Source organism: Melozone crissalis, unplaced genomic scaffold, assembly GCF_028551555.1.
Source record: "Melozone crissalis strain CALT ecotype California unplaced genomic scaffold, PUWL_Pcris_2 ptg000029l_1, whole genome shotgun sequence".
In the NCBI taxonomy this organism is placed as follows: domain Eukaryota; kingdom Metazoa; phylum Chordata; class Aves; order Passeriformes; family Passerellidae; genus Melozone; species Melozone crissalis.
The window spans coordinates 124,040-143,949 of NW_026535807.1; the positions used below are offsets into that span (position 1 = coordinate 124,040).

At 41.5% G+C, this 19,910-nt stretch overlaps 1 protein-coding gene across 1 annotated transcript in view; it reads left to right on the forward strand.

Moving 5' to 3' along the window:
• The window catches only part of FGD5 (FYVE, RhoGEF and PH domain containing 5), a 75,182-nt gene that overhangs the window by 13,284 nt on the left and 41,988 nt on the right, over positions 1-19,910 (forward strand). The window contains exons 3-5 of the mRNA XM_054280907.1: positions 13,272-13,401; positions 16,105-16,163; positions 16,274-16,304. Coding sequence (XP_054136882.1) covers positions 13,272-13,401; positions 16,105-16,163; positions 16,274-16,304 — 220 coding nt within the window. The remainder of the gene's footprint in view (positions 1-13,271; positions 13,402-16,104; positions 16,164-16,273; positions 16,305-19,910) is intronic.

Genomic DNA, 19,910 nt, shown 5'->3' on the forward strand with positions numbered 1-19,910 from the left:
TCCCTCAGCCATTCCTCACAGGGTTTGTGTTCCAAGGCCCTCACCAGCCTTGTCGCCCTCCTCTGGACATGCTCAAGCGTCTCAATGTCCTTCCCAAACTGAGGGGCCAGAACTGTGCACAGCACTCAAGGTTTGGCCTCACCAGTGCTGAGTATGGGGGAAGGATGACCTCCCTGCTCCTGCTGGCCACACTATTCCTGATACAGGCCAGGAGCCATTGGCCTTCTTGGCCCCCAGGGCACACTGCTGGCTCGTGTTCTGTTGGCTGTCACCAGCACCCCCAGGTCCCTTTCTGCCTGGGCACTGTCCAGCCACACTGTCCCCAGCCTATAACGCTGCAGGGGGTTATTGTGGCCAAAATGCAGGACTTGGCACATGGACTTCTTAAACTTCATGTTGTTAGTCTCTGCCCATCTATCCAACCGTCCAGGTCTCTCTGCAGAGTCATCCTACCTTCCAACAGATCGACACGTGCTCCCAGTTTTGTGTCATCTGCAAATTTACTAAAGAAGGACTCAATCCCATCATCCATGTCATCAATAAACATGTTGAACAGAACTGGCCCCAGCACAGACCCCTGAGGGACACCACTAGTGACTGGCCATCAGCTGGATGCAGCACTGCTCACCACCCCTCTCTGGGCCCGGCCATCCAGCCAGTTCTGAACCCAGCACAGAGTGCTACTGTCCCAGCCGTGGGCTGCCAGCTTGTCTAGGAGTATGCTGTGGAAGAAAGTGTCAAAGGCCTTGCTGAAGTCCAAATAGACGACATCCACAGCCTTTTCCTCATCCACCAGGGGGGCCACCTGGTCATAAAAGGAGACGACCTACCCCTCCTAAACCCCTGCTGGCTGGGTCTGATACCCTGGCCATCGTGTAGATGCTGCATGATGACAGTCAGTATAAATTGCTCCATTATTTTGCCAGATACTGAGGTCAGGCTGACTGGTCTATAATTACTAGGATCCTCCTTCCCACCCTTGTTGTAAATGGGCGTCACATTGGGCAGCTTCCAGTCATCTGGAACCTCACCAGTGAGCCAATACTGTTAGTAAATGATGGAGAGTGGCTTTGCAAGCTCCCCTGCCAGCTCTCTCGTCACCCTGGGATGAATCCCATCTGGTCCCATAGATTTATGAACATCCAAGTGGCTCAGCAGTTGTCTGACTGCCTCCTCTTGGGTAATGGGGGGACCGTTCTGTTCCTTGGCACCATCAACCAACCCAAGAGGACAGTTGTCCTGGGGACAAGCCATCTTCCCACTAAAGACTGAGGCAAAGAAGGTGTTAAGTACTTCTGCCTTCTCCTCATCTGCAGTTACTAAGTTCCCTCCCTCATCCAGTAAAGAACAAAGGTTGGTCTTACCCTACCTTTTACCATTAATATATTTGTAGAAACATTTTTTATTATCCTTTACAGAAGTCATCATTTTAAGTTCAAACCAAGCTTTGGCCTCCCTAATTTTTTTCCTACATGCTCTAGCAGCCCCCTTATATACTTCCTGAGAGACCTGACCCTCCTTCCAAAGGTGATACATCCTCCTTTTATTCTTAAGTTCCTTCAAAACCTCTTTGCTCATCCAAGCTGGGCATTTAACTCGTCGAATCATCTTTTGGCACAGAGGGATAGTCTGTTCCTGTGCCCTCAAGATCTCTGTTTTGAAACTCACCCACCTTTCCTGAACTCCTGTTGCATCATATGGGCATGGAGGATGGCCACTAGAAACTCCTGGAGCCTTTCACTCCTTGGATAAAAAGTGCAGCTGAAGCAATAGGTGCAGCTAAAGCACGTGATTGTTTTTTATACAGATGCAATTTGCCCCTTCCTATGACAGTTAATTCAGGTGAACTCTGGCCCAAAGTAAACCGTAAGGCTACAGTTGTTTCTGTCCCAACAAAGAGCAAATGAGTGGGAAGCATTCTAGTTGCTTCTAGATAATTAAAATAACCTCATATACAAGAAGTAGTGGTGAAAGGAGAAGCAACACCAAGTTTCCAGATGTTTCTGACGTTTTATAGAAAACATGGGCAGAAAAAAGACACACAGGTCAAAAGCAGTTAGCTGGTTTTGACCTGTACAACACCTGCCCATATGGTGGCCGTATCAAGACTTCTCATCCCAATGAACAGTTCAGTTACCATACTTTCCTGTTTATGGTAAAGCTCAAGGAGAATTTTGTCAAGAAGATAAAATCAACTCATGCTTTGTTTTTTCTGCTTGTCCTAGCTAGAGCTGCTCAGTACAGAGGATATCCAAACAAGATAACACATGTTCAACGCAGTTCAAGCTGTCTATTGGCTCACTGCTATGTATGATAATAACAGTTTTGCTGACATTACCCTGCATTTGTAATAGAGGCAAGTTATATCTATACTGGAGGCAAATCTCCACAAAGCAGGCTTTGAGCTACAGAATCAGCATAGATTTTAGATAGTTGATTTGGGAAAGATTTTCTCATCCTTTCTTTTTCTTGCTTTCACAGGAAAACAAATTCTAGCTGCTGATTTCACTCAGTTCCTAGTTCTCTACTTCTTAAACCCCCGCTCTGTGACTACACTAAGATAGCATGCATGTGTAGCATTGATGAGAAGCTTTACAAGAGACAGAATTTTGGTTTTGTAGGTCTAGCATTTCTCAGGACTGGTGATACATTAATGTTTATTATGGAGGTAGTGGTCTACTAATGGGGCTTAGCTCCTTTAAAGACCTGTAGGGGTCAATTGTAAGAAATTTTGCTGACAATCATTTAGCTGAAGAGAACCAAAGTGATCATGAGCATTGTGAGAGGTTTTTAAAAGAAACGTAATTTTTAAAAAAATTGCTCATAAAAATCTCTACATAGTTTTTTGGCTTGTTTTTTTTTTAAATGTCAGTGTGAAACATGCTGTGCTCTAGATCTTGTAGGTGGGAGAAAGTCCCATAAAAATGCTGTCACAGAGGGAAGAAGGATCAGGGTCTAAGCCTAGAGATGAGGAAAAGAGACATTGTCACTTGTCATCGGGTGAATAGGATAAAAAATAAAATCTCATGAGCTTTCACCACTTCTTGAATTTTGCAGCATAAACCTGAAAGAAAGCTTTGTAAGTTCATTGCAGAATAAGGGATCTCAGTACTATACTTGACTTCAGGACATGCACAACCTATTGAAAATCTTGACAACAGCCTCAGCCAGCTCTGACATGAGTCACGTTTTTATTTCTGTTTACTTGAGTATTGTCTGAATTGCAGCAGGGAATTTGAAGGTGACAGTGGTTAATGCAGAATTCAAGCTGCTCATAGACAGGGAACAGTCTGCTGGAGATAACCCATTGCTGCTGGGCAATGGGGCATGCTTCACCTTGCACTGTCAGGCATTAGAGACAGAAAATATTAAGTGCTCTTGGATGGCAGAGTTTTTCTAAGAAGCGCCTCTGAGAAGTGTCTCTAGACAGTATCAGTAATGTCAGATTAATACCAAAGAATGAAAGATTTTAATACATTGCCTACAAGCAGGTATCAATTTTCCAGCAACTCCATGATTGCTGTCCTGTTTCCTCATATCTGTGGAGCTGTTTGTCTTGGTTCATGCTGGAGATGCAAATGTGTAGGGACAGTATAAGTCATGATAAAGCCAGTGTGCTCCCCAGCATAGCTTTGCATTGCATATCACCATCCTGCATACATAGCACAGCCTCAGAAAACTGCCGCTACTCAGACACAACGTGCTAGATCTCACCCTGGCTTTGTTTATGAGAAATCACAGTCTCATATACCTCCCTGGAAATGGTCCAAAAACCTCAGCAGATGTTTGCTTTATTAGTAGATGGACTCCATAATGATGGCTATTTTAATTATCAAATTACAGTGCAGAAAAGAAGAAATGTGTTCACATCGCCCTCTTCATGTCCTGAGAGCTTTTATGCCTGGGTTGACTTCTCTGTCTTCACTGTTTCCATTAAATGAACCAGAAATACATTTCAGTGGGATTAGACAAGAGGAGAGAGTCTGCTGTGCAGAATTGTCCTGGATGATGATTATGGAGCTAGAAGTGATATTGGTGTGATTTAAGCAATGCTAAAAGCACATGCTACCCCAGCTTTATCAATATCACAGGGATACTCAAACTTCTTTATCTCAAAAGAAATACAGCTAGGTACTGATGAACTGAGACAAGGGATAGTTGCATATGTCTGCTGCACAGTTTCCATCCAGCTATTCTCAGCTGTCCCAAATTAAGTACCTCTTCAGTCTCTTGGTAGTTTGTCCTTATGCCTTGAATATGTTCACTAAACTTGGATATTAACCCACTGCAACCCCCTCATGGGCCCTCAGGGCAGGTGGACCTCATCAAGGACAGCTAGTTTGGTGTTTCTGATGAGTTTCTTATCCTCTTACATTTCAGGTCTCAGTCTGCATTCTTAGTTCTGAGAGTTGGCTAGAAGAACTCAGAAAAGATTCTTCCTTAACACACATGTCTACAGAAGTAATGGACTGCATACAGTACAACACAACTTTGAAGTCAAATCTTCTGTTCCTTAAGTAGAAAAGGGCAGTATGTGAGGTAAAACTGGGCACCTCAAAATCTTTCCTTCACTCTTTCTACTTTCACATTGCTAGCCATAAAAAATCCAGACACTGGCAGTGAGATAAAACTACATCACAGTGAATACATCCAGGGCAAAGGGACTCAGTGAGAGTGACATATAGTAAGTTGTCTGGACAAGTAATTTATCTTGCCATTTGATTGCAGTTTTAAGAAAAAACATTGCTTCAGTGGCTAAAAGAGAGATAAAATATGCATGCCTAATTGAAAAGTCCGAGAAAAAAGCCCCAACAAAATAAAGGAATTCTGTAGTTCATGACATTTTTCTGATTGTTTCATTTGCAAGTAGGAAAAAAAATAGATACTGAAGTAAATTCTGAACTAAGCCATATTTTTGAATTGCAGAATTAAGATGGTTTTGATTTTCAACAATTATTTGGGAGAGGGGCCAGAAGTATTTAATGTATTCATCCCAGCCAAATATTACAAATCTATGTCATTTTTAATCATTCCAAAGCTGATTTTCCAATTTAAAAAAACCTCAGCCAAAAAGTACAGCAAACTCTAATTTTAATCTGGGAAATGAACCCAACCTCTTAGAAGACAGCGGAGAGCACTTTGCTTCAGCTCTACAGATTAGCAGTTAAGCTCTGTTTCTCTCCTTCTGGAAGTACTGTTTTAACAACTGGGTGAATCTCTGAAATGCAAGAAAACTGAGTTCACTTGATCCTAGCTTCACTGCAATTTTCCCTGGTTTGTTCCCAGGCTGCATAGTGTTGATAAAACAATTGATCCTGGTAGTACAGGGAAATAACAACTTGCCTTCCATCTTAAGAGTCCTGCAGGGCAGAATGGTGTTCATTATGTTGAACTTACTGTGAGTATTTTCCATGGAAAGTATGGAATAATGAACTGGCAACAAAATGAAAAGAGAACATAAAGACTTTGCTATCAAGTTTTAGTGTCTAAATTACACTGCCAAAAAAATAAACAAAGTAATAATAATCAGGAATATATCCATAATTGCCAGTCTGTGTTATGTGCCATGTTAACAGTTTCATTTTGTGAAATGTATCATCTTTTTCTAAGAGGATCCAGGACTCATAGTCAGAAGGACATTAGTAAAAGTGTCATAGTTGGAAAAGTGAAATGGAATCTGGGTGATAAATGATACTATGCCAGATATTCATGTGGGGTACATTTGTACATCTGAGGATGTGAACAGCAATTTGTGATTTGACTGCCTTGATGATTTGTGCTAGAACCTGAAATTAGAATGAGCTGAAACATTTTCCAAAAGGGAAACATTCACGAAAGAATTGTATGTGAAGCATACATCTGTTTTGACAGAATTTAAAGGAACTCTTATATGCTGTAGCCTAAGATATAGGAAACCTAGTCTCTGCTTCTCGCAGGTCTGCTTTTCCAGATCACTTTGAGTGATGACTTTGAATCAGCCAGCAGTAGTAATTAGATTATGAGTTTCTCACAACCCAATGCCTAAAACACCAGCCACAGGGAGAAGGAAATACCTACAGGTTTTGGTCGCAAGACCCAAAAATGGACACAGTCCTGTTTCATTTCTAGAACATGTGAAATAATGAACCTTTTCAGGTACAAAAATATACCTGATGTACCTAATGTACCTTTTCAGGTACAAAAATAAATTTCTACACCTCAGATGTTGCAACAAAGAAAGACAGTGGTCTCCTGGTCAAGTTCTGTATGAACTGAGCTAGCAGTCAGAGCTTTGCAGTCTACATTCTGCCCTCTTGGGCACTCTTCTACTGCTGGATCTGAGAGACAGATGTTGTTACTGCATTGAAAGGGATCTCTTAAAGCCGTACATTACAAGTGTAATTTCCATTTGGAAATGGCAATTACAAACCGAGGGTGTCCTCCCATTCCTAATACCAGTTTTGAAATTCCGTGTTCTGCCCTTATTCTGCTATGTATGTAACCAACTGTTATTGTACTTATGCATGAATGAAATTTAATTCAGTAATACTATAACAATGCTTAGAGATAATTCTTGTATTAGGACTCATTATTGTACAAGGTGTTTGTAACTTCACTTCTAAACAAGGTACTATTTGTAAGAAATTAGTATTTTGTCTGTCATAGCAGATTCAGACTTTGTAAAGTACTGGTGCTATGTTACTTCTACGTTTCCTAAATTTAGAAGAAATTATGCTTTTTTTGAAAAGAAAGAAAAAAACCCTGAAAACTGTCATTACCTGCATTGGTAGTATCATTTTCTCGGTAGTCTAAATAGCTCTAGGAATACTAGTTTTAAGTCTTTCCCCAATACAACTCTAAAAAGGTTTTTAAAAAGGCAGTGTTCTCTACCACAAAAACCAATGCCTCTTTTGTCCACCAGTTCTTATGTCTTTTGGAATCAGATGCCAAGCATTCAAATTTCGTTTAATAAACAGGTCACTAAGAAGTCTGTCTGCAGCAAATGATGATTGATTCAAGTTGAATTTTATGTTTGTGTTTCACTGACACAATTCCTAAGCTGGCATCCTCCTTTGAGTTTTCACAACTATTATCACTTACAATTATGTCAAACTGGATATTCTGAAAGGATTATAATGAGTTGCATCCATTTGCTGCTATGTTGATCACATTTGCCTAACTGACACCTAATCACATCTCATCCAGACTAGATTCCAGAAGCAACAATGTAGTCCTGGTTGTACTCTGAATTTCAGGACTATTTGTGCAAAAGTACAGAGCAACTGCTGTAGGATACGGACCTAGATTCACTAAGGAAGAGGATTTGTAAAGATATTCTAGTTCTGCGTAGCTCACTATAGTAAATAAGCTCCTTGTGCAGGTATGAAAGATATCTGGATCTGATTCTTACCTATGTAAAATTTTAAACCTGTTTAATATGCTTGTTAGATAACAGAACTGTCCACCAACACAGAACGTCTCCAGGGCCAGGTTTGTGTGTGACAAATGTGCCTTGGTTCTGCTTGGCTCCATTTGCGAAACTCCCACACGATGATTGATGCAGATCTTTTTCTGAATTGTCCATCTGCAATGTTTTTATGAATTCTAATTCTTTGGGCAAGTAGTACTGCTTAAATCTTTCATTATTGCTGTTCTTCTCCAGTGTGTGCCTTTGTGCAGAAATCATCAGCTTGGCTGCCTGAAAGCCACTGACAGTCTAAACTCAAGAAACCTCACTGCCAGCAGAAAGCAGCAATGCTAGCAAACATGACTGTTAAATAGTTCCAGATAGATTTTTGCATCTCAGCTTGGCCATAAGAATGAAAACACTACTCTGTGCCTTAAGCATGGGCATAATCCTGGGGTACCCAGCCTTCTCTCTTAAGGACAAAGTGAAATCCCTTTTAGTTTGCAGTAAACAGAATGAGGAGAAGTAAAACTGTGCCTCAAGGGAGATGGACAAAGTAGCTCTGGTTTAGACCCTGTCAGGGATCCACAGTTTCCAAAGCCTTAGGTCTAACCTGTGCTCTAAACGTGACATTGCTTTGGGATTACCCACTTTACACAACTGACTGCCTAAGCACAAAATTGAGAAACATGCCAAAGATCAAAACAAATAATTTGTAGTAAAGCAGTGGTTTCAGCTTTGCTTCCCAGACAGTGGTCTCCCCAGAGAGGTGTACGTATCATATTCTGAGATGACTATCAGGTGACCAGCTGAAAGTCGCTTCTAATTTATATTTTTTCCTTCCCTTTATTAATGATGTTGTAGGTGGTTGGCTTATTCTGTCACTGATTTATAGAGAGGAATAAGTCTTACAGAGGGTTGTATGAAATCACAGGGTCTTATGCTGCTCAAAGATCACAAATACAAAGTGAGTCCACTGAAGTCAGGATGAACCCTCCCCATTTTTACATCATTGTATCCACAGTCAGACTGTCACTGAGATAAGTCATTTTATAGAGGAGAATACAGCAAAAGTGTTGGGTGGTTTCACAGTCAGAGGCCATTTGTACTGTGACTAGGGATTACTCAGCAAATCATTTGAAACCTATCCTGATAATTGGTGGATGTGTTCCTTGTTAGCTTCTGTCCCTTGACAGAAATGCAGAATGGAATTTCAACATAACGCAGATATACGGTGTGCATGGTCTGGGAAGGAAGAAGTTTCACAGCACAGTACTTCTGTCACCGTCAAGCACTCAGGTCTTCATTATGCCCACATCCTTTGCATTGCAAGGATCCAACATAGCAAAAGGTTACCTCAGATGGGAATGGTAGGGTGACGGAGATCAACAGGGCTCTGATTTAGCAAGGGAAAGAAGGAAAAGAGAAGCATAAAAAGAATCTTAAAGGAAACCTCTGCTGGGGATGTTGGATATAAAAGCTCTGGGGTGCCTTTGAAGCTAATGATTTATTGAAAGTGAAAGCTCTGTGATGGCTGACGTGATGTGATTAATATGTTCAAAGGAGTCCCTAAAGGGTAGAGCTGCCTTTAATAATATATTATGTATTATTGGCTGCCCCATTGTACCTTCTGGCATGGTGGGACGCTGGGTGTGGTGCAGCTGAGCGTCAGCCCTTGCTAGTTCATTGCCAGGTCATCTCTGGGGAGGAACTGTTCGCTGTTTACAGGAAATGCAGGACAAGGGCCGAAGGGCTGGGCTGAGCACAAGCTGAGGCCACCACAGCTCACTGCCTCTCCCTCATGGTTGGGAGAGCAGGAAGGGGGTATGCCACTTGTCTGAGGCCCAAGGACACTGTTTTGTTTCCAGGCATGTCCAGCTTTTACTGCTTCTTTGTTTTACCTAGTGTTTTAAAACTACAGGACTGGGGAGAGTAATGGTGCTCACAGGCAGTGATGCACCCCAGGGTACGTCACTGAGCCTGAAGTGTGGATTGGCTACACAGGTGCCTCAAAGCAAAAGCCTCAAAGCTATCCATCCTGGCACATCTGGGACATGGCTAGTGAAACCTCACTCTGAGGCTTTCTCTTATCCCTTCTCTACTGATAGTGCCCCAGGCTGGGCCAGAGGATATTCCTTAAGATGGAGCCCGAACACTTTTGTGCTTCCTGCATTCCCTTCCAAAACTAGAGCTGTACCAGCACTATTGTTCTGTGACCATCTCCAGGAGCAGTGGTTGAAGCCGGGAGAGTTTTGTCCCCAAAGTTGTCTCGAAAACAGCAAAAGCCTTATGCACCTGATCAAAAATCCTCTTCCCCTCGCCTGTATTCTGTAACACAACAATGTAAGAAGGAGCAATATTCAAATTGAAATGCTTGTGGAATTAGAAAGAGCACCTTTCTGGCCTTGCCAGACAAACAGCTTATGCCTCAAAGTGTGAAATGTGATTATCCCTGTGTTACCTTGCCTTTACAGTCTGTGTATGTTATTAGCAGGCATCATGTGTTTCTTGACCTTTTCAGACTTCAGGTACAATATTTGCCTTGATGATCTGCCATAGGGAACTGACTGGCTAAACATATGCTGCACTAATAGGCATTATGCTGCACTAATAGACATTTCCTTTTATTATCTTTAAATGCATTTGGACTTTATTTTCCTTTATTAATGAGCCTTCCTTTTGCAGAATGAATTAAAACAATCATTTATAAATTGATACAGGGAAATAAATAATCAGTTTTAATAAAACAGGGTACTTCAGCACCCCATTGCATCTCCCAAATTACTCAATCACTGCATTGAGTTCATATTATTTTAGTTTTTTGCAATAAGAATGTCACTGTCTGAGAGTTTGAACTGGTAACTACTGGGCTTGGGACTTGAGATAGGGACAGGGATACTGCATGCAGAAAAAAGCAGCATTCAATCCTCTTGGCCAAACAATGGAGGGCTGGGGTCTTTGCAGGTGTAGATTATTTTTCCTTCCCACTGGATGGCATAAATTTTACATATGTGAGTTTTGCATAATCCAGCTGTGTCCAGGTGAGATTCTGATCTTGCATCGAATACATTATAATTAGTTATGAGCTAAGATTCCTGTGACAGGGGAGTTTAAATGGGCACAGGGTGGGGTCTGTGGATGGAAATGTTATGGCAGCAATTTAGTAGTCATTTGTAAATTTAGCATGCGCTATCTGAATTGATATGCCAAGCTCATCACCACTCAGCTGGCTTCAGGGAAGATATACTTGTAGAGGATGTACTCTATAGAGAAAGAATAACTGTACCTTCCAAAGTAGTTTTCATATAAGATTGGTTTGGTGACTCAGTTCAAATAATTGCCAGTGAAAACACCAATACACACAGAAAAACATTTAGGGTCATAACTTTCGTTCATTTTAGAGCTTTGGTGGATCTAGGTCTAAATGAACTCAACACTGCAGCCATTCTCTCTTAGGCAAATATTTGAAGGATGGTCTTTTAGCAGTCGAGAAACATGGTCTCACTAATGAATGGATGAAACATCCTAGACAAAAAGACATTCTGTTACCCCACAACAGGCAGAGCAGAAGTCGGTGCATACCTCATAAACACAGACTATGCCACTACATGTAAACATTGAATATGGTGAGCCCTGTGTTGATAATTACTGACAAAAGCACCTTTAATGTACTGGTAGGAATGGAACCAGGGATGTGATTTCTAGCCTCTTCTACCGCTTTCTTCATCTTGTGGTGAAATTTTTGGCCAAATATTTTCATGATCTTTACTTTCAGACACTTCTGAAACCATAAGAAACTTTGAGAAAATATATCGGGGGCTCTTTGGCCTTCATGTATATTGCTGGTAATTAATTTGCATCATCAAATTTGCAGTTTGCAACAGATGCAAAGAAAATAACTATTCTCTCTTTCTCTGTCCTGACACTGACTGGGAAGATAGAGTGAAAGACCACAGGGAGGCAGCAAGGAGGTAATCCAGGTAGTCTGGGTATCTGAATGCTGAACAGATACCTGTTAACCAAATGATGTCACAATGGTTGAAACACCAGCACACCCTAGACACTGTTTTTGGGACACATTGAGCAAGATATCCTTTGCTGACCTCTTGAGTTTCATTAGCTGGGATCATCCTTTAGGCAGTATGTACCTTATGGAGACAAATTATTAGTTCATTTCAAATATGAACACAACAGAGGTTCCTCAAGTGCTGCACTTGTTCATACCCTTCTTTAAACTGAATATGAGCTCCTGGACTCTGCACATGAGGGAAAATCTGGAGGCAGAACAGAAAGGCTGACAGCCACACTTGCATGGGAGACACATAGCCCTGTTTGCAGCTTAGAGGTAAATGCAGATATCTAAGGAGTTTCCTTTCTGAAAGGAAGTAAGAATCTGGTCAGTGACCTTGGGAGTCTCATCATTGTCCTCTCACTTACATTAGCTCATCTTTGCCCAGCCTTCTGTTACTCTAGCATTGGCTTTGATGCTGTGGGTTTGTTCACATCTGGCATCTCCAAGCAGATTAAAGGGATGAAGCAGAGATGTGAAAGGAAGTTAGTGTTTCAGAGGAAATGGGAAGTATAGAAATAATATAAACTGACTCATCCAGGCCCACATTACAGACTGATCTGCCTGGCCAACATGTCTACTAGAAAACACGGCCATGTCAGATTTTGATTCTCAAGACAAAAGACTCACCCTCTTGGCTGAACACAGGAACCTTGCCCTAGAAATGTAAAACGCTTAGGGCACTGTGGTGTATAAGCTGTATATAAACTCCTAGAATGACACTGTGGTCAAAAAACCAAATGTGATCCTTGAATGTGAAAACTCAGTAAAGTCAGGTAGGATTTGATGGGTGTTACAGCTTATATGCACAGCTTGGTACTCATTTTTTTCCAGTGCCGGAATAATGAGTTACGTGTTGCAGTACCAAGAGCAGTATCAAAACTGGATGGCAGCAAAAGTTGGTGTTAAAATGATTGGTAAATTGAATAATGCTAATGCTAATAATAATTTGATGAAGTTCAGAGATTTTAGAATTATTAAACCATAAGTGGCATGACAGAGTAAGACACCAAAATCTTCACCTATTTCATATAAAAGTCAAAATTAAGGGACAACTTGAATACAGCTTGTAAGTACACAGTAACAAAATCTGAAAGACTGGCCACCAGTTCAGCAAAGGTTTAACAAGATCCAGCAACTGGAATTTGGAGCTAGGCATATACAGATCGCTTTAGTCATGCTTTGTGGAGGTTTTGAGATCACTGGCCATTTTAATTGGAAAAAAATTTCTTTAATAAAATGCTGTGAAGCCACAGGCCTGTATTGCGCTGGCCTGTGTTTCACACCAGGTCCAGTACTCTTACTGCACAGCTTTCTCTGGGTTTCTGGAGCTGAATTCATGTTCCCTTGAAACAATCCCGGGATTCTGGAACCTGAGTATCTTGTAGTTTAAATGACATTGGTATTACCATTATACTTTTCTTGTCCTTTTGATGTTTTCCCAGAAAACCCATTGCCACAGCATCTAACTTCCATTTAAAAATGTTAGTGTGATTTTACTGAATCTATTTTGAGGGGTTGACTATGGAGGAACAAAGCAATTCTGCTTCCAACTAAGTATGAAGTTTTTACTCCAAACTGGGCCAGAACAATCATCTCTTGGGGAAGCTTGAACAAGTTTGTTTAACCTCCCATTGCTCCTTTCAGAGTCTTCTGCTTGCCCAAATGCTTGCCTTTGAACATAGCAGCCAAAAAAAAACCTGCTTTATAAATTTTGCTTTCCAAGCCCTGCAGTTCTGCAGGGATTTTATATGTCCGAGCAACAGTGAGTCTGGGAATAACACAATTGAACTAGTCTGTTCTGTTTTTCTGCAGTGCCTACACTGAGCCCTACAAGGTGTGCCCAGTCTCTGTGACACCAATGGAAGTAGTCACATCAGATGAGGAACAAAAGAGTTCAGAAGATGATGAAAGCAGCCTTGGTGATCCCAGTCTCACCAACAAGGTAAAAAAACTCTAAAAGTGGTTAATGCATGAAACCTGGAGAAGGAAAAGCAATTTGCAGAAGATCCTGGATTCTTAGCTGTGTGTATTTTGTCTGGTGCTCATTTCGAAATGGCAGAGCCATCCGTCCTTTGCTCCCCCACTGCACTAGGAAAAATTTACCTCTACAGCACATGGCAAAGGCAAAGAATGTAGTCTGAAGATGGACAATGGAGACAACATAAACAGCAAGAAAGGCCTAGCTTGAATGTCAGGAAAAAAAGTCTCACTCCAAAGCATTTAGTTTCCATCTTGAGAATTTAAAATTACATTGAATCAAAAAAGACATATGGAGAAGACCTGCACAGTGCACAAACAGGGACCAGTAAGCAGTCTCTCAAAGGTCTCAAAACAAGCAGGGCAGCTACTGAATCAAAAGCAGCAGTACATAAGAATGTCTTTGCTGCTCCTTACACATTTCCACTGTTTCCAGACTCCAGGAATCATTCTGTTTTGCAAACATTTAACATATCAAAATGTGCACTCCTGTGCACATACATAAAACTGAAATGTGCTGCAGTTGGGAACTACAGACTTGTGTGCCTTGAGGAAGCACCTACTTCAGATGCCTTTCAAGGGACACCTCTTGATTTATATAATTATGCAGATCCTCCAGGACAGCTGCAATCTAGCTCTTCAAGGATGGATCTGGAAGACAGATATGGACTACTTTTCCTTCACTCTCACTGGTTCGCAGAGCTAACTTGAAAAAGTGAATTGTTCTCATAATGCCTCAGTTTACTTACCATTAGCACTACTGTAAACTGCTACATAGTGCATAATAATTACAAATGGGGCATTATAAAGTCACCCAGATTGTGAAGCTTATAAAACTGCTATGAGCCTCTGATTGTGGCAGTAGCGCTCTTGTCTGAGTACAATCGAGCTACAATACACCAGAACACAATCAAGCTGCAATACACTCTGAAGTACAGCACACACATAGGAAATGCATGAGGAGATGAAATTTATCCATGTTAGCATGGCAAGTTAGTGGCACACACAGCGATGGAGCTTCTGCTTCCATGTTTTCACGAGTTGCCCTGCTTTGAAATGCAGTACAAAAGAGTACTCCAGAGAAGTGACTTGCACAATACTTCTGATTTAGAAAATTGTTCTATGATCTACTTGTGCAGCTCTTAGGCCAAACAACTCCATCCTAGCCCTATGGAGGCAGTTTTGCCTCCAGCCCCACCACTTTTTTAAGCTGGATCTGTTTAGTTCAGTTTTTTAAGGATACCAGTCTGGTTCTGATAAAGGTTGTACAAACAGCTGGGTCAGCACAACTGAGAACTGGCACTATGTTTAAAGGGGAATGACTGGCACTGTCACCAAAGTGCCATCAATCTTTATGATTAATATGTCACAGGCAAAATTCAGGGACTTCAGTGTCACGTGGTCTGTCCAGAACAAGTCTGAAAGTGTCTCTATGCATTGCCTGTCTTGGGTTATTTAATTGCTGTTTGTTTAACCAGGAAATTAACTCTGAGATACAAAACAGTGTTTGTAGACAGATTTCTGCAAACAGAGGATTGAGTGGGTGCAGGTCCCTCAACTATTCACTCTCTGAAACAAAGTCCAAGTGATTATTATAAGACTGCAAAGCTACCAGCATTTTAAAATCTTTACTCCCTGCAGCCAGTCATGTGCCTAGTCCTGTGGTATAGCTGTCTCCCAGCTCCCTCTTCAGTAGCTGCCCTCTGGGCCTTGCTCCAAGCCTTTGCTTAGCAGATGGAAGCCATGGCAGCCATGTAGGGACCCTTGACTTTCTGCTTTGCTGAGTCTCTTACCAGCATACTTGGTCTGGCAAGCAATGTCACTAAGACTTGATACTGCACTCATTTCCTCTGAGTCCACTTTTAGTCACTGAGGGCTGCATTTCTTTGCAACTACTAGACCACTGTTTTTGCTCCTTACTTCATCACTGCTGAAAAAGTCAAACTTTTTCCAGTACATTCCTTTCAGTACATATTTCTATGCTTTAGCCATCTCTTACCATAAGGATGAATCGTGAATTAGGAGCAAAATACTATTAGCCACTTGCACCTCAGAGCCATACAGTTTGCTTCTTTCACAGTTATCTCTTTCTTCCAAGATGCCAACCAGTTAAATAGATGCCTCTGAGATTTCAAACAATGTTGTCTGGTGAAGTACTGAACTAATTCTGGAGATATTTATTGCCATTTAGTTTAGACACTTTTTTTAGTACACAATAAAGCCCTTTATCCTGTTTGCTTCCACAGGTCTCACTGACAGCAGTCAGAACAGTTTGGAATATGACCATTTTGATAAAGAACTCCCCTTTCCAGGTGGTATATCCTCAACAGCTATGAAGCTAGCCTGTTCAAAGTTAAGCTCTTTCTGCTTCTTTGACAAATTTTGGACCTGTAAAAATCCACAGAAAATTTCACTCCCCCTTCAATAACAAGACATTTTTCAAACTTGCCATCTGTATTAGCAGCTATTACTTTGTGCTGTATTACTAGTATTTGAATTGAGGAAAATGGCCTGTCTTCGAAAGTCCAGGATACCAGACACTGAACAAGAATAAAGTCTGGTCACTATTTTTACTATAGAAATATGTCAGTTTAAAGTGCTCTCTAACACTGCTTTACTTTGTAGAATGAGAAATCTCTTAATTGCTTCTGACTTCTTCTGTTGACAGAAAGAAGGCCAGTCCAGAGCTTACCTCATTGCCCAGGAACTAATGTCTTCAGAAAAAATGTGAGTTTGTTTTTATAATCTACCTGTTGCGCTTTTAAAATTAAAGCTATGTAGACCACCCTTCCATATTCATTTGATGGCAGTTAATAAAAGTTTGTCTCTCTCCCCAGATATGTGGAAATGCTCCAGTTGTTACGTATGGTAAGTAAATAATTTTAATCACTGAAACCTAGATACCCTTTTATTTAGCTGCAATTTAAAAGACATAAAAGCACTGAAGGGATTTAAGTGAATTTGAGGAGGAATGGCTTACTGTGAACCATTCTAATCTATTATTTGTCATCTAGAGGGAAAAGCCTTGGCCAACAGTTGGGGTTTCTTGAGGCTGAGACTGGTGTAAGGTGCATAACAACCCTAGTGCAGAGGAGATGGTGATAAACAGGGGTGGACACTCTCCCTTCACAGTGAGACAGATGGGATTAGAGCTGTGAAGCATGGGGATTTGGTTTCAATGGACTCACTCTTGCATTTAAGCTTCTTGTTTTCTAATAATGCAGTATTGGTAATAGCCAGTGTGCTCTGGGTATCCACACTGTGTCACAGTGTTTTGGTTTAAGACAATTTAAGAGGCAGATACTCCAAAATTATTTACCTCTCCATTGATTTAACAAATCCCTTTCCACCAATAAGGAGAAAGGAACAGGAGTAGATATAAGTGAAAAAATAGCATTCTATAAAAAAGAAACAACAACAGGCAAAAAATAACAGTAATCCTCACTAGTTACAAAGTTGTTGAGCTCTCACGGACTACCGGAAACAAACATTAACTCCAAAGGGCAGAGTAACCCCTCTCCCAAGACGACGCCCCCTGCAGCCCAGAGCGTGTCGGAGACAAAGGGAAAATGTCAGACAAACCCCTAAGACGGCGCCTTCCGCAACTGCATGTGGGGAGACAAAGGTGGCAGCAGCCCTCCCCGCCTCATCTCTCCAGCAGCAACAGCTCCATTGACAAAGGTGGTCGGCACCCTCGGGCATCTGGAGTTTGGGAACTGAAGAATTCGGTGAATCTGCAGTGCCAGCCTCTCTGCATGTCCCTAGGCTGACGGCAGCCAACCAGCATCAGCACTGCGTCCTCCAAGCCACTGGTGCTGATGCTGTGCTGCTCTCTCGGGTCCCTGTTCTGATGGGGGCTAGGGAGAAAACGGACTCTCAAGCACAGAAAGAGCAGTGGCTCAACCCCAACCAGTGCCGGCCTTGCGTTGCAGGCAGATGTTGCAAAATTCACTCGGAAAGCTTTTCATTTTGAAATGCAGCCTCTCAGGTTGCTGCCCTGAAGCAACTCTCTTCTAAGGCCAGAGGGAAACAAAAACAAGCCAAAGCCTCTACCTGCACTGCCTCAGCTATCTTGCCCTGCAAGAACAAAAGGGAAAAGAGCAGAGCCAAGAGGCAAAAGAGCTCTGCTTGGGCAATGTGAACATGAAAAAGACAGGCACCTTCTGGTTCTGCTTCTGGTTGGCCATGGAGTCTTAATAAGACAGTAACAACTTTGGTCTCAGGTATAGAATACCAAAACATTTTGGGTTAGCCAAGACACACAGCTAAACACCATGGTGAAAATACAGATTCTGGTGTCAGAAACATGTGAGAGAACACACAGAAATAATCAATTTTAGTCCCTGATAGAGAATTCTTGCATGGCATAAACTGACTGGTAACTTTGTCCTGGAATACTCTGTGTCCCTTTAACAGATCTTCCTCTGCTTCCCTAAAGACTGGTACAGAGCTTAGATGGCCTTGCTGTCAGTATCTTCCTTTGCTGTTAGTTGAAAGGTAGTAAGGAATAATAGCCACTACACAAAGCATACTGCTGCTGTTTCCACTGCTGCTTGGAAAGAAATTTCCTGAGAAGGGAAAAAGTAACCCCACGTTGTGCTTGGAGGACGTCTCAAGCACTAGCAGTGCAACAGGAACTCTGATGGGGACAAAAGTAATGAGGTTGGAATTCAAAGGATACTAAGTGTGACAATGTCACTGAATTGGGAGGGGTTGTCGATTCCCTCAAGGGCAGAAAGGCCTTGCAGACAGGCCTTGACAAGTTAGATAGGTGGGTCGTCATCAACCACATGAAGTTTGACAAGGACAAGTGCCAGATTCTGTGCCTGGGACAGGGCAACCCTGTCTGTATATATAGACTAGGGAACAAGAGGCTGGAGAGCAGCACTGTGGAAAGCACATAGACAGTAGAGTGAGAGTATTTAGTGGAGGTGTCTAGGAGAGGCCTCTCATTTGCATTACATCCTGGCATTTTCCATTCACCTCTAGGAGATAAAAGTGACTTACTAATGCCAGAAAATTTTTCAATAAAATATCCGAACTTGAAATGCCTTTCAGTGCCTTTACACACAGTATAAATGGCTGCACACCCTCATGGCTGCTATAGCACCATGTTACTGTCAGGCTGCCTTGCCTATGCTATGAGGCAGGAAAAAAATACTTCAGGACTATTCCCCATCCCTTCCCTTTTCTGCTTCCTCTGGTAAATCCCTGTGTAGTGAAATTTGTTTCCCTGCCTGCCCAATTCACTGGATTAAAGGGATCTTACGAATATTTAGCATGTTCTCGTTTTTCCCTAGTTATGAAAGAAATTAAGGAAAAGAGAAAGATAAAAAAAAAAAACAAACAGAAGTTAATATGTCAAATGAAAGTGAGAAATGGACCAAAGCAAACCCTTGAATGAATGCACTCATGGGCAAAGTTAAGCCACTTATTGGTTGTGAAATGTCAGAATTACTATAACCATGCACTGTGACATTCCCTGTCCCGATTCCCTGGGTTAGAAAGTTTAATAAAACCTTATCAATTTGAGAACTGGAAGGACCCATCAGAGAGATGAGCAGTCACCAACCGTATGAATTTTAAGAAGGGCAAAATCACAATTTTGATTAATTATTTCCTTATATAGTGGAAAAGTTCATATGTGTCTTGACCCATACACTCCTTTCAGGATTACAGGAGGCATTTTTTCAGCAGAGCCAACAAGCAAGTTTCTCAGATAAGATGTAATTGTTTTTATGAGTTGGCTTTCTAACTAGTGAGGATGTATGAATGGAACCTGTGTCAGAGGATGAGGGAGAAGAGAGAAACGGGCAGCCTGTTTTCACACTTGTCTGCTAGTTCAGGAAGTCTTTGGTTTAGAAGAAGTCAAAAATCTTTATGGGAAAAGGCTCAGAGGGTATGTTTCTGAGTTTCATTGATTGTCTGTCACCCTGGCGTATCCCGTCTCTAAGTATAAGCTGACATCTCTATGATACCTTATGGTATAAGCTGACATCTCTATGATACCTACCTACTGCAGTGGCATTCAGAAATAATCTGCAGGTTTCTCCAAACATTTGCAAACACGTTCAATCTAGAAAACACTGTCACTTTTTCTGTCCCAACTAATGTTGAATCTTTGTATTCACCTGCTGCCCAGTGTATTGTTCAGAATATTTAGAGAAACTATTACCAATATTACAACATGCAAATCCCTTAAAATGTAGGGGTAACATTGATTATTACCTAACCAAGCAATATTTTCAATACTGCCGTAACGCTAAAAGTTACAATAATTCTAATTATTGTTCCTTTTTCCATATTTGAATAGTTTTAAGAATAATCACATCAGCAAAAAATCATGCTTTCCTGTGCACTTGCTATTGACACAAGTTCCACTGGCAGATTTCAGAAGCAACCAAGAGTGCCCACAGTCACCAAACTGATCTCAAGGTACAACACAACATTCATGGCCAGTTAGGACCTTCCTTG